The following is a 15,065-nucleotide window of genomic DNA, read 5'->3' as shown; positions in this document are numbered from 1 at the left end:
AATTCATATTCATATACATTCAAATATACATAATATTTTAAAAAGGTAATTCAGACTTAGAAACTGTCTGCCGGATTAGGAAAGTACAGCTGGATTAGGAAGGAACTGCTGGATTGCAAGTAAATTGGATTCTTTTTTTAACTTTTTTTTTCAGCAACATCTGAGCTGAGTACTTTTCTTTTGTAACCTGTACTGATTTACAATGCCTATGTGAGAGAGCTGAAATAAAGAAAATGCATATGTGAGAGAGCTGAAATAAAGGAAATGCATGTGTGAGAGAGCTGAAATAAAGGAAATGCTGACTTTTTAAGGTATGAGGGTCATACCGGAAAACAAACAAACAAAAACGTGTGTTTGAAATAGTTTGGCAGAACAGGATTAGATTAAAGTCTGTTATCAAGTGTAATTACAAATACAGCATTGAAGGATCCTGTCGCACGCTGTCAAAAAGACTTTATAAAACGGAGGTTCTGAACTCACTGTAAGGCTCATTCATGCTCTCTCATCTCCTCACACACATACTATCAGTAAGTCTTTGTCTTACATCCTCAGTACATCCTCTGTTGAGTTGAAAGTCACCATTAGCATACAGTAATACCTTTCACGTAAGCTAGCAGTGCTGACCTGCTTAAGAGCCATTGAACCAGTTTCCATGACAGTACCCTAAATAACAACAGCATATGAGTGTGACATAGTTGACATAGCAGCTGTTTCGGTCAGCACTGTTTGTGAGAGAGTGGGATTTATGCCTGTGAGACCTGATGGTAATGGTCTCTCTGAGGCCCCATTAAAAACACTCATGATGTCTTTATGAAAATGGTATCCAATACAGTCCTTACATACAGCTCACCTCAGCAGGCTGCTTCATCTTACACCTGCTGCTCTGAATTCTAGTTATTTCTCCTGCATCAGCCACAGAAGAACATGCTTGACCAAGCAGCACAGTCTCATCAGCACACTAAAAACTTTAAATACATGTCTCATTAAATAATAGTCACAGGAGCAAAAATCATCAGTACTCAGCAGTTCTTCAGGTTATTACTATTTACACCGACCCTGTGCCCGAACAGCAATTATGGACATGAGAGAGTGACATTTTATGCATTAATTTCTTTTGTGCTGGTGTATTCTGTGATGTGAATAGTAAATACTGGAGTGAAGAACCTCTTAGGATACTGCTCCATATGTTAAACCACATCGCACTTAGTGAGTTTACTTTGCGTGGCCTGGATGGTCCACACATCACAAGGAATTTTTAGGTTTGATATTTAGGTTGATATGGAACAGGCTGCTCACAGCATAAACATCCTGTCCTCCAGTCCTTGCAGCAACAATTTAATACTTTCATATCGGCGTGGGCCAACATTTCTGTTGAACATATCTGACAGGTGTAAATCGATGTCGTGCAGACGTCAGGCTGTTCTGGGGGAGAGGGGCAGGGTCAGAGACAATACTGAAATGCTGTAGCTAATATACTGGCCACTCAGTGTATTTTTTCTCTCTGTAACCATATGTTTAAATTGCACCTGCTTCCTGTCACTGCTCTTTCTTCACACACACACACATACACACTGTGCTTTCCTGTTTCACCTTATATTCATTGTATGGATTGTCATAGCAAATACGGACTTGCAGAAAGCAGCTCCAAACATTCTTTTTCTTCATTCTCTTCTCTTTCTTATGCTCCTTTTCCCTGATGCCTTTACCTATTTCCTCTCTCTCTCTCTCTCTCTCTCACTCGCCGTCGCTCTCCCTCTCTTTCCATGAGCAGGCCTGGTGTAGAGACAGTATGCCCGTGGCAGCCACTGGCACAGAGCCTGGTGAGTGCCCGTGTCTTTTTCAAGTTTCAAGTTTATTTAGAGCCCAATATCATTGTTTACAGTCTCAAAGGGCTTTACATGCCCACAACAAACAAAACAGGACAGCACCCCCTGACTTAAGCCTCATTCCCAAATAAATGAGGTTGTAAGGACAGGAGGAATTCTGTGGAAACAAAGTGTGGAAACCCTTAGACAGTCTTCACGGGTGTTAAAGAGGCTGTCACGAAGATTGAACTGTGAAGTTTTGAGAAAAGGCAGTTATAATGATTGTTTCAAATAGATTCCTTGTGTATACTGGTCCTCACATATTCTTTCATCTGACCAAAGTCTGACTAAAATAATCGGCCATAGACAGCGTGAAGATCCTTTATCAGGGTGATCCCAGAGAGAGAAGATCCTTTATCAGAGAGATCCCGGAGAGAGAAGATCCTTTATCAGAGAGAACAAACAAGGAAAGAGAATCACTCTCATCCCACAGATCTCGCCCACACTGATAATGAAAGTGAATGCCAGTCTTCTCTTCCATTAAAAAGCCAGTCTTACACTCATACTGTTTTGAAATTTTCAATAGTTTTTATTTTTATGTAGTCTTTCAGTTTGGTTTTTGATTTCAGTTTAGTTTTAGTTAGTTTTACGAGTGCATAAGTAGTTTTAGATTTATTTTGAGGTATTGACTAGTTTTAGTGAAATTTTTAATTAGTTTTAGTGTTAGTTTTAGTTTTTCAGGTATCTTGAGGGAAGCCTTGATTTATAGAAGCTGAAAAAGGAATTAAAAAAAATGAAACGCAACGAAAATGGAAACAAAGCTGATTTTATCTGCAATTCTGTTTCGTATTAGTTCACATTGCATTGTTCACTGTAGTTTTTATTTTGTTTTCGTGTTTTTGAAAACTGTCGTTTTCATTTTTATTTCAGTCAATTAAATTATTTTTTCACTGCTAGTTTTAGTTTCAGTCTTAGTTTTCGTTAACTATAATAACCCTGGCTCTGCCAAATTAAAATTATTCGCCCCCACCCCTGTTTCTTATGAATGCTGTGGAGTTGAGATGTTTGTCTGACCTCCATGTAAAACCTCTGTTGTCTACCAGCAGCTGCTCCTCAGGGCCTGGACTCCCTGAGTGACAGCAACAGCTCTACCACTGCCAATGACCTTGACCTCATCTTCCTCAAGGGCATTATGGAGAGCCCTGTGGTGAGTGTCCACACAGTCTCCACCACTGACAACACCAGTCTACACCAGTTCAATACCAGCCTTCACTAGTTATAACACCATTCCACACCAGTTTGATGCCAGTCTCCACCAGTTACAATACCAGTCTAAACCAGTTAAACACCAGTCTCCAGCAGTTGCAACACTAGTCTCCACCAGTTATGATACCAGTCTCCACTAGTTCAGTACCAGTCTCCGCTAACTCAACACCAGTCTCCACATGTGACAACATTCAGTAGGTTTAAGAAAGACATAATCATACATTATCATACACATATTTTAGATTTCAGTGCAACCCTGTTCAGAACAAATAAAGGAACAGTGTAATGTATTCTCTTCTTTTTTCTCCTGATTCCAAAACTGTTTCCAAAAAATGATAACAAAAATGGAAAATTTGCTGTTCTTTACTATAAGAATAAATACTGATATTTAAACATTGGCAGAGCCCAGAGAGTGTGGAAGAGACAAGGCTGGAGGCAGTACGGGATAATAACATTGAGCTGGTGCAGGACATCCTTAGAGAACTCAGCCCATTCACACATCGCAGTAACACAGCAGCCGAGCTCTCTCAAATTCTCAACCAGCCACACTTCCAGGTACCCCTGCCTCGCTCACCAGGCCCTTGCAACTTACTTCTTTAGCCAACACTGACTCCTCAATCTTTTACTGAGTAAATGGGCCAGTTAGTGTATTTCTTAAGTTTTTAAAGTTTTTAAGTGCCTTCATCCTTCATGAATGTAAAGATCTGTTACTGTGTTAAAACCAAATAACTCATGTACAAAACTAAAGTGCATTTTATGATATACTTTTAATGAAGTATGATGTTTGGAAATTATCATACTTCCCTCCACATTACATTTTCCAAGCTCTGAACAAAATATTATTTATACATGTGTGTATATATAGTATTCAACTTTTCTTCATTTAAGTCTTCACCCCCTCTTTATTAAAATGGCCATACTGTTCATGGAGAGAGCAAAGTTACATGGAAAGAGAGCACTGATACGATACGTTCATTTACACAATATTTATCATATGTATTTTAGTCTAAGTGTATTTAAAACCAACACTTTTACACCTTTGAGTAAGAGATCTTTTTCAGGAATATTTTTTGATGGCTAATGTGTATGTAGTGTGTTCAGGTATATTACATGTATGCTGTATATATTATATGTATATATTATTTATGCCTTTGATTGTGGTTGATTATTTAGCACTGTGTACCTCTAACAGTAAATTAAAACACTCAAACACAGAAGTAGTGCTTAATATGTTTATGATAATGTTAAAACAGCTAGTGGTAAGAGCATTTTATCATAAAGAACCCATCTGCAAGTATTTTTGTATTACACTGCACTGCCTCTAGATAGATTATTCATATTAGTCAAGAGGTCTGTTTCTGTCATTTGAATGGCTGTTTGTTTCTGAGTTATATGTGTTTGATTTGCAGTCTCTTCTGGAGACGCATGATTCGGTTGCCTCTCAGGCGTGTGAGACCCCGCCCCTCAGCCCCTCAGCCTTCATCGAACCCCCTCCTTTGAGTCAGCTCATGCCTCCCGACGCAGTCCGTATGGTTGGCATTCGCAAGGTGTCTGGGGAACACCTGGTAAGACTCACAGCTCTTCTGTGTGTGTGTGTGTGTGTGTGTGTGTGTGTGTGAATGTATGTATGTGTGGGTGGGTGGGTGGGTGGGGTGGAGGGTATCTCTGTCTCTGTGTTTTGTTGCAGACTATGTGTGTATCTGTTTATATATGAAGTGGACGGTGGTGTTAGATAAAACTTTATATAAGTTTAATATGCAGCTGCAGACTTTCCTAATAAATAATAGTATACTGTTCTTTACAACATTCATACACATTCATAACACTCAAAACACTCATAACATCCATAAACGCTCAGAAATATGCAAAACACTCATAAACACTCATAACATTCATAAACAAAGCACACATAACACTCACACTCACAAACACTCAAAATACTCATAACACTCATAAACACTCAAAACACGCATACCCACTCATAACACTCATATACGTTTATAACACTCATAAAGACCCATTACACTCGAAACACTCAAAACACTCATAAGCTAACACTCATAAACACTCATAACACTCATACACTCATACAACTCATACCACATTCATAACACTCAAACACTCATAACCAGGGGCATTGGCTGGACTGTTTACCATCAGGGGCTGAGCCCAGATTCTTGCCATCAAAAAACATTTAAAAACATACTTATAAATAGACTGTTTCCATGCATTTTTTCTTGCATGAGAGGGCTACATGTTGCTTAAAAATGTGGAAATTGGAGGAAGGAAGGGTTTGGATATGATTTAGTATATAATCTGCACATGAATATTCCAGCCACTAAAATGTCTCAAACCAAAATGAGCATCATATTAGATACCTACTAACATTTTATTTTAGGCCTACATGATGGAAAATCCTCAAAACCCATAATACAATGGCAATTTCACGAATGAGAGTTGAAAACGGCTAACTACTCAAAGTAAACTTTCAAAATCTGGTTGAAAAATCATTGCTGATGGACCTACTTAATATGAACCACAATTCCCACCTCAATCATGTAGGTAGTAAAAGATTAGAAAATATTGTTACCTGTGGAACAATGAAGACAATGACTGAATTCTGTCTTTTTAAGATTATATTATCTGGTTAAATTCAGCCTACTTCAGTATTGTTACGACCCAACTTGTCCAGGTTGCAATAGAAGAAGGGAAACAGACAGGTTAGGATGAAATGAAATGACTGAATTTATTTGCAATTAGAAAGAAAGAAAGAAAGAAATAGAACTGTGTTCTCTGAAGCTAGTAGCCTAAAGTTTTGATTTATAGAAGCTGTGGTCACTTAACTGTCAACATATAACAGGATCAGAGAAAAAAAGTTGCATTGGTCATAAAACTTTCCTCGGGTGTTATCTCTGTTTGTAGGACTACCAGACCAATAAAATATAAAACTAGCTATCTAATTTAAGACTAGGCTAGTTTGGTGTCGCTAGCCAAAGAGAGGCACAACTAAACTATCATTGCTAATGGTTTAGCAACAGTGCTACAGTGCAATGCAAAGTATGTTAGCTGTATATAACTTGCGCTCTGCTCATATCATGATCACGTAACTTATATAGACATTTACAGATCTTGTTTTCCTGGTTCAGCATGAGAGGATGTTTATGCTTCAGCTTCAACCCCTTTCAACCCCTTTACCAAAAATCTGCATATATTCATTTTTACCTCACACTAACCTACTGTGTGAGCTAGCATTTGGCATAGTAACCCCATCAGTTTTAGAATTGACAGATACCTGTCAGCCAATAAGAGACGAGTATTTCCACATATTTTCCTACAAACCCTCTCGTATTGGTCTTGCCTCTGTCCATTGAAGATAAAATACAACACTCTGTGCACTGAAGATACAAAATTACAACACTGCCATCTTCTTTTGCTGGCATTCAGTAGTGATCATTAGGGGCTAAAGAAAAAATCTTTTGGGCTACAGCCCTGAATGCCCAGGCCAAGCGACGTCCTTGCTCATAACATTCAAAACACTCATAAACAAACACTCATGACACTCATAAACTCTCATAGCATTCATACACGCTCATGACACTAGAAATACTCGTAAACACTCAAAGCACTCATAACACTCATCACACTCATAAAAACTCATACACACATATCACAGTCACCACATTCAAAACATTCATGATATTCATTACACTCAAAACATCCATACACACTCATAAACACTCAAGACACTCATAAACAAACACTCATTACATTCATACACACTCAACACTCATAACACTTAAAACAATCAATACTTTCATAAATAATCATAAACACTCCTATCACTCCAAACAGTACTCACCACACTCACCACACTCAAAACACTCATAACACTCAAAACATCCATAACACTTATAACACATCACACTCATCACACTCACCAAACATCCATGCACACTCACTCATTACACTTATAACACTTGTAACTAGGGTTGGGTACTGAAACCCATACAATTGGTATCTACCAGACCGAATCGCAACGCAGATTTCGGTGCCTCATTTCAGTGCCACTTAAATGCCTGCGCTGTCGACTGAAATATTTTCCCTCTTGTGTTCCGAATCGGATGTTACAGGCAAAAGAAGCATGACTGCATGTCACGTGTGATTGCTAGTTAACATTACACTTTCTCTGATGGCAGCAGACGACCACCATTAGCTAGCAACTACCTGGATGCCTGCAGTCACAAATATGTGATTGCGTCTGAGTGGTCACCACAGCCTACAGTCACAGATTTGTGATTTTGGAATTTTGGTAATTAGGTATTGCATGCTGACATAACAATGGGTACTTAAATCACTCGCGCGAATGAAAAGCAGAGGGATGTGTCAAATTATGAAATATGACAGTATTTCTGCAAAAGAATTGCTGAAGATTGAAGTTGGAGTTTGTAGAATATGAAGAATTCCAACACAAAATTTATTTTGCTATTATTATTACTGTAACTGTGTTAAATTATTGTAGTTGGGTTAGGTTTTATTTATTATGTAATTTTTTTTGTATTTATTTATATATTTAAGGTGTTAAGTTAATATATTGTTCGGTATGAAGTTCAAATTTGCCTTTGAAAAAAAAAAGCTGTTTTTAAATGTAGTCGACCTTTCTTTTGTGCCCCCCCCCCCCTTTTTTTTTTGAAGTATCAGTTCAGGCACCATTTAGACAACAGCACCGTTTTAAAAGTATCATTTTAGCATCAGTATTGGATACCCAACCCTACTCAAAACATTTAGAAACTCTCAGAAACACTCGGAAGGGCTCGGACACACTCAAACACTCAAAGCACTCGTAACACTCACACACTCAAACTCTCAGAAATACTCAGAAACTCTTATAAACTCTCAGGGACACTCAGAAACACTCATAACTCTCAGAAATACGCAACACTCAGAAACTCTCAAAACACTCAGAAACCCTCAGAAACACTCGTGAACACTCGTAAACATTCACAAGCACTCACTCTACTTCAGGCCAAATTGAATTTTTCACTTTTGTATATCAAATTTGAGGTACTTTTTATAGGTACAACACTCAGTTGATGATTTTAGCAAGATGAGACCTGTTCAACTGCGACAGTCCTTTAATTGCTGTTTGAGTACGGAGATGGGAAGCAATCTCACAGTAGAAAAGCAGATTGTTTCTGTTTTCTTTTCATTTTCTATTGATATATATAACTCGTCACACCTGATATAGTGTTTATTGTATGGAAGCACCTCCGGTTGCCTGATTGTTGTGATTAGCTGTGATGAATGTGATAAATTGCAGTGGTTAAAGCAGTAGATGTTGTGTTGCTGTGCTAGGGCGTGACGTTCCGTGTGGAGAATGGAGAGTTAGTGATTGCACGCATCCTCCATGGTGGAATGATTGACCGGCAGGGGCTCCTCCGTGTTGGTGACATTATTAAGGAGGTGAACGGACAGGAGGTGGGTGATGACCCCCGTGTGCTCCAGGAAATGCTGCAGGAGGCAAGTGGGAATCTGCTCCTCAAAGTCCTCCCCAGTTACCAGGAGCCCCAGCCCCCACGCCAGGTGCACACATACACACTACAGACACATGCTCACTTCATTTCACACAGCTGGTACATACACCCACCTACACACACACTCACACTCACTTTATTTCACACACCAGGTACACACACACACTACACACACAAGCTCACTTTATTTCACATGGCTGGTACACACACACACTACACACACACGCTCACATTATTTCACACGGCTGGTACACACACTACACACACGCGCTCACTTTATTTCACATGGCTGGTACACACACTACACACACACGCTCACTTTATTTCACACACCAGGTACACACACACACTACACACACACACGCTCACTTTATTTCACACGGCTGGTACACACACTACACACACGCGCTCACTTTATTTCACATGGCTGGTACACACACTACACACACGCGCTCACTTTATTTCACACGGCTGGTACACACACTACACACACGCGCTCACTTTATTTCACATGGCTGGTACACATACTACACACACAGACTCACTTTATTTCACACGGATGGTGCACGCACACACCACACACGCAACACACAACACGCTCACATAAGATGAGATGAGATGAGAAATACTTTATTAATCCCAAGGGAAATTTGAGTGTCACAACAGCACTATCTAGCACAAATCAAACACAACAATAGAATAAAATAAAATAAAATAAAATAAAATAGAAAGGTTGCATCAGTCTGTCTGCATTGTGCAGTAATTACATACATTGTGCAATTCTGCACTGAACATTATTTCACACACCAGGTACACACACCCACACTAAGCACACAAGCTACACACACCCAACTACACACAGAGACTCACTCTATTTCACATGACTGATACACACAGCTACACCTAACACACACACTACACACACACGCTCACTTTGTTTTACACGTGTGGTACACACATCTAGCTACACTCATTCTACTTCTCATGACTGTTGTATTGGCACTATTGAATGAATATAGAATACTGCTGGATATGAGGTATGGTTTTTTTTTTAAACAATGTAAGATGTAAGGTTCGCTATGCTGGTGGTTCTGACAGTAAGGTCACAGTGAGATCCTTAATCAAGGTTCTCTGTCATACATGTAGTAATTCACAGGTCGATACAGCACAATATGAACCAATGCTGAAACTGAATTTGTATGGACAGTAACATCAGAGGTTTGAATGAGTCACCTCTTCGATTCCCCCACCGACCAGCCTGAGTTGGCAGTTTTGCTCCTGGACGAACACACTCCTGTAGACTTTGCTCCCACCCTAATCTCACTCAGAGGAACTCAATATTGTGACGCTCCTCTAGGCCAAGATTCACTGGGTCTTCTTCTCTGTGTGGTTTGGCACAGAAACCTGTCCTCCAGCATAGTGGCCGCTGATGGTGGACCTATATTATACCATTAGACTGCACCATGAGTAATGTGTGTGAGACTCAAATTGAAAGATTGGAAGAGGGAATTGAGTACACACACTGCCTGTGAACTGTTTGGTTCTGATATCTCAACTCATTTCTCTTATATTAGGGGTTTTAGGATGTTTGTGAGTGAGGTGCCGTTGGGATAAACTCATTTTGCATTTGAGTTACTTGGTAATATTTTCCATTAATTTTCAAAGGTGTTTGTAAAGTGTAACTTCGACTATGATCCAGTCAACGACAATCTGATCCCATGTAAAGAGGCGGGGCTGAGATTCAGCAGTGGAGACATCCTACAGATAGTTAACCAGGAGGATGTCAATTGGTGGCAGGTGGGTCACAGCAGCTTAATGCTATTCATTCATTCATGTGGAAAAATTTCTGTTTATGAGCGACAGTGAAACAAGTCACCAAACATTTAAATAATTTTTTTTGTCCTGAAGGCACGCCATGTGGATGGGGGTAGAGCTGGCCTGATTCCCAGTCAGCTTCTGGAAGAAAAGAGGAAAGCTTTCGTCAAGAGAGACGTGGAGCTCACGCCAGCAGGTAAACTCACCTCCATCATCAACTGTGTTCATTTAAAATGGCTGAACCAAACTGTCTGTCTTAAAATCCTGTCCTCTGCTAATTTGTATAGTAAGTAGTTTGAGGTTAGAGGAGGATACAGACATCGGTTCAGCTGAAGTGGCTGAACTAAATTGTTTCTCTTAAAATCCTACCCACTGCTAATTTGCACTGTAAATAGTAAGCGAAGGCTAGGGAGGTTACATGCTGGTGTTGGATGGTTCACTCCTGATGTGAAATTATTGCAACATGCTTGGCTTGGGTATGCTGCCACCAAGTGGTTGACTCAGGGTGTTCTACTCACTTTGAACAGAGGTTCTGCTCTTGACAGTCTATGGACATGTGTTCACACACTGTGTTGTCTGGAAGGAAAATATGTGCCTATCAGCACATCATATAACCTATTCAGATTAGATATTACTGTCGATCTAATACATTTTATAACCTTATTTGACAAATAAGACAAATAAGGGACTGAACATTTGACTGAGTATCTGTCATAATTTTTAAAAGCCATGTCTTAAGAGACTGCGATGGACTGGCGACCTGTCCAGGGTGTTTCCCTGCCTTTCCCCCTGTGAACACTGGGATAGGCTCCAGCACCAATGTTTTAAGAGAAATTGTTGAGTTCTGACAGGTCTCTTTGACAGGAGCTCTGTGTAGTGGAATCGGAGGCAAGAAAAAGAAAAAGATGATGTACTTAACCACCAAGAATGCAGGTTTGCACTTCTGTATACTATATTTTTAATAACTGGTTCACCATGACTGCATTCTGAATGTCTTAAGTGCTTCTTTCAGTGAGGTTTCATTCTCAACCCTTTTTATTATTATTAATTTTTTATGCTCCAACATTCTCCATTATTTGTCTCCTCTCTGTCAGAGTTTGACAGACACGAGCTTCTAATATATGAAGAGGTAGCAAAGATGCCACCATTCCAGAGGAAGACCTTGGTTTTGATTGGTGCACAAGGAGTGGGGAGGCGGAGCCTGAAAAACAAGTTGCTCATTTCAGAGCCTCAGCACTATGGCACTACCATTCCATGTGAGTGTGTCCCATTCCCTGTGAGTGTATCCCATTCGCCTACATGACTTTGCACATGTGCTTATGTAATCAGTTATTTAATGGACAGATGAAGATTAAAATAGAAGTTAGGCAAGTTTGAATGTGACCATTTCTGCATGACCTTTAACCTGTGACCTCATTGGTGCAGACACCTCCAGGAAGCCCAAGTCTGGTGAGAGGGAAGGAATGATGTACGCTTTCACATCCCGGAGCAAGATGGAGGCAGACATTAAGAATGGTAGATATCTGGAATATGGAGAATATGATGGCAATCTCTATGGCACCAAAATTGACTCCATCCACGAGGTGGTGGAGGCTGGTCGGATCTGCATCTTAGATGTCAACCCACAGGTGAGAAACTTCTCCCCTAAAGCCCTACAGACCTCACTCACAGAGGCGGCTGATCCTGTTCTTCTTAGGAGATAAGACCTTGTGTGACATCTTACTTTAAGAAAAGCATAGTGCCTATGAATAAGTGTATGTACTGGACAAGCGTAAAAAAATAATTGTCAAAATCTTGTATGCCTTTAAAATGCTCATAATCTTGTATGGCATTATACAAATAAAAAGCTTATAATCTGAAAAATCTGTAGCTCCTCTGTAGCAGCTGAGAGTAGACATCTTTAAGATGGGCAGTGAGATGTTTCAGCTTCTCGTTTTATGGTGTAGTGATGCTGATTTTCATTTTGCAGTGTAGTAATGCTGATTTGTTGTTTTGTGGTGTAGTAATGCTGATTTGTTGTTTTGTGTTGTAGTAATGCATATTTTTGTTTTGTCTCATGTAATAATGCTCTTCATGCTTCTGTGTTAGGCGATTAAGATCATGAGAACCTCGGAGTTCTTACCTTACGTGGTCTTCATCAAGGCTCCTGAGTTTGAAGTCTTGAAGGCCATGAATAGATCGGCCATCGAGGTGGGCGTGGCGACTAAACAGCTAACGGTAAGAGCCCCAAACCTGACCTCTGTGACCCTGTCAACGTCTTCTGATGGCACATGATTCCGTCGACACATGGCAGTGTCACAAAGATTGCAGCACTCCAAGAGTTACAATACAAAATAATATGAGGCATATTTTAAAAAACACACTCAGCAGTCTCTGGAAAAGAGAAAAAAAACAGACTGCACCGTCAGAGATCTGTCATCCCCGAGGGAACACCCCCGTGTCATGGTTCTGTGAGTTAGACTGACGTTACTGGACTGATAGTCAGTCTGTCTTCTGTCTGTCATTCCTGAGGGAACACCCCCGTGTCATGGTTCTGTGAGTTAGACTGACGTTACTGGACTGATGGTCAGTCTGTCTTCTGTCTGTCATTCCTGAGGGAACACCACCGTGTCATGGTTCTGTGAGTTAGACTGACGTTACTGGACTGATGGTCAGTCTGTCTTCTGTCTGTCATTCCTGAGGGAACACCACCGTGTCATGGTTCTGTGAGTTAGACTGACGTTACTGGACTGATAGTCAGTCTGTCTTCTGTCTGTCATTCCTGAGGGAACACCACCGTGTCATGGTTCTGTGAGTTAGACTGACGTTACTGGACTGATGGTCAGTCTGTCTTCTGTCTGTCATTCCTGAGGGAACACCACCGTGTCATGGTTCTGTGAGTTAGACTGACGTTACTGGACTGATGGTCAGTCTGTCTTCTGTCTGTCATTCCTGAGGGAACACCCCCGTGTCATGGTTCTGTGAGTTAGACTGACGTTACTGGACTGATGGTCAGTCTGTCTTCTGTCTGTCATTCCTGAGGGAACACCACCGTGTCATGGTTCTGTGAGTTAGACTGACGTTACTGGACTGATGGTCAGTCTGTCTTCTGTCTGTCATTCCTGAGGGAACACCCCCGTGTCATGGTTCTGTGAGTTAGACTGACGTTACTGGACTGATGGTCAGTCTGTCTTCTGTCTGTCATTCCTGAGGGAACACCACCGTGTCATGGTTCTGTGAGTTAGACTGACGTTACTGGACTGATAGTCAGTCTGTCTTCTCTTGCAGGACTCTGAACTGAAGAGGACAGTGGAGGAGAGCAGCAGGATTGAGCAGGCCTATAGATACTACTTTGACCTCACCATCATAAACGACAACCTGGACGGAGCATACCGGAACCTCAAGGCCTCACTGGAGAAACTGAATGGAGCCCAGCAGTGGGTACCTGTCAGCTGGGTCTTCTAGAACAGCAATGGGTCCATTTTCTTATGGATCCAGTGTTTAAGACCCATGGTTCTCCTCAAGTACCGAAAGAAGAAAATCGGAATTTGTGCTAGTGTGCGTTTTTTCCATCAGTGATCAGAACAAACATTTCTCAGGTTGTCACTATGTCAGCAGTGCCATCAATTGTTATTGAGCTTTTTTATCAGAGGAAAAAAATGGAAGAGGATTTTGATATTGGTTGAAAAACTGACACTGACTAATACTGTTTTGTCTGGGCAAATAATTTTTTGAATTGAGATGTACTATAATGGTTAACTGATAAAGCATAATTTTAGACAGCACACTGTTTACCATTACTGTAGTGCTAATGGTCAGCTGTTCACCACTGGAGTGGCAGTAAGAGTGTAAGGAAAAGTGTATACTTGGTTACCGATGCCACCAAATTTTTATTACATTACAAACCGATAAGACGTTAAAAAGTCCAGAAACAACAATGTGTAGAAAGTCACTGTAGAAAACTAGAAATGACACCAAATACATAAGTATTACAACAATTGCTCTTGAGCATAATCACATGAGGGGCATGGTTCATTTTAATGAGCAGGTTCCATTCTACATTGGTTATGACACAGTGTGTGTGGTCTCACCATATGTCCTAGTAAATTTTGTTTTCTGATGCTTCTGAAACACAACTGTTCTGTTGGCACTGAGTGGAGATGTATTTTCATTTAGCCTAGATGGTATTGAGTCTAGGACATCCACAGATCAATAGCATTGTCTAACGTATTAAACACAAAGGCACTTTGTCTACACCAGTTTAATGTGTGTAGATCTCAGCCATTGTCATTGCTCTGTATATTTACTCTGTAAAACCCACTTCCCACTCAGTCAGGATCCACATGTATCATACATTATGAATGTATGGCAGAGTTGTTTACATTTCTCCAAAAAAATGCTAATAATGCCTCTCATTTCAGGATTTGGGGGCAGACAGCTATGAACGTGAAAGTAAGACATTTGAGACCACAACAGGGAAAAAGATGATCAGAGAATTTCATATGTAAAGTCAAAATTGCACAGATATCTTCAGGGCCCTTTTTTCTTTTTTCTTCATCAGTCCTACATACAGTTTCAACTCTTCAGCTAGACTATATAATTAACCTTATATTATGGTATAGCTTGTTTTATTGTCATGCACTGGCCTGTAGTAAGCAATCTAGATATG

The 15,065-nt window shown here is 40.3% G+C and overlaps 1 protein-coding gene across 3 annotated transcripts; it reads left to right on the top strand.

Annotated features, from left to right (window-relative positions):
• Positions 1-1,789: 1,789 nt before the first annotated feature.
• On the top strand, positions 1,790-13,861 carry mpp2a (MAGUK p55 scaffold protein 2a). Of its 3 annotated transcripts, XM_030782122.1 has the most exons (13): positions 1,790-1,820; positions 2,912-3,012; positions 3,347-3,351; positions 3,476-3,626; positions 4,481-4,636; positions 8,424-8,651; positions 10,268-10,399; positions 10,511-10,613; positions 11,282-11,350; positions 11,512-11,673; positions 11,843-12,045; positions 12,506-12,634; positions 13,685-13,861. In XM_030782122.1, the coding sequence occupies exons 1-13, from the start codon at positions 1,790-1,792 to the stop codon at positions 13,859-13,861; spliced, it is 1,647 nt and encodes a 548-aa protein (XP_030637982.1). The 3 variants fall into 3 exon arrangements, with proteins under 3 accessions (XP_030637982.1, XP_030637983.1, XP_030637981.1); XM_030782123.1 differs by lacking the exon at positions 3,347-3,351 and having other exon boundaries at positions 3,474-3,626; XM_030782121.1 differs by lacking the exon at positions 3,347-3,351 and having other exon boundaries at positions 2,912-3,027; positions 3,474-3,626.
• The last annotated feature ends 1,204 nt before the right edge of the window (positions 13,862-15,065 follow it).

The sequence above is a fragment of the Chanos chanos genome, chromosome 8 (assembly GCF_902362185.1).
Source record: "Chanos chanos chromosome 8, fChaCha1.1, whole genome shotgun sequence".
Lineage (NCBI taxonomy): Eukaryota > Metazoa > Chordata > Actinopteri > Gonorynchiformes > Chanidae > Chanos > Chanos chanos.
Note: the sequence above shows the minus strand (reverse complement) of the source record. Positions and strands in the feature narration are given on the sequence as shown.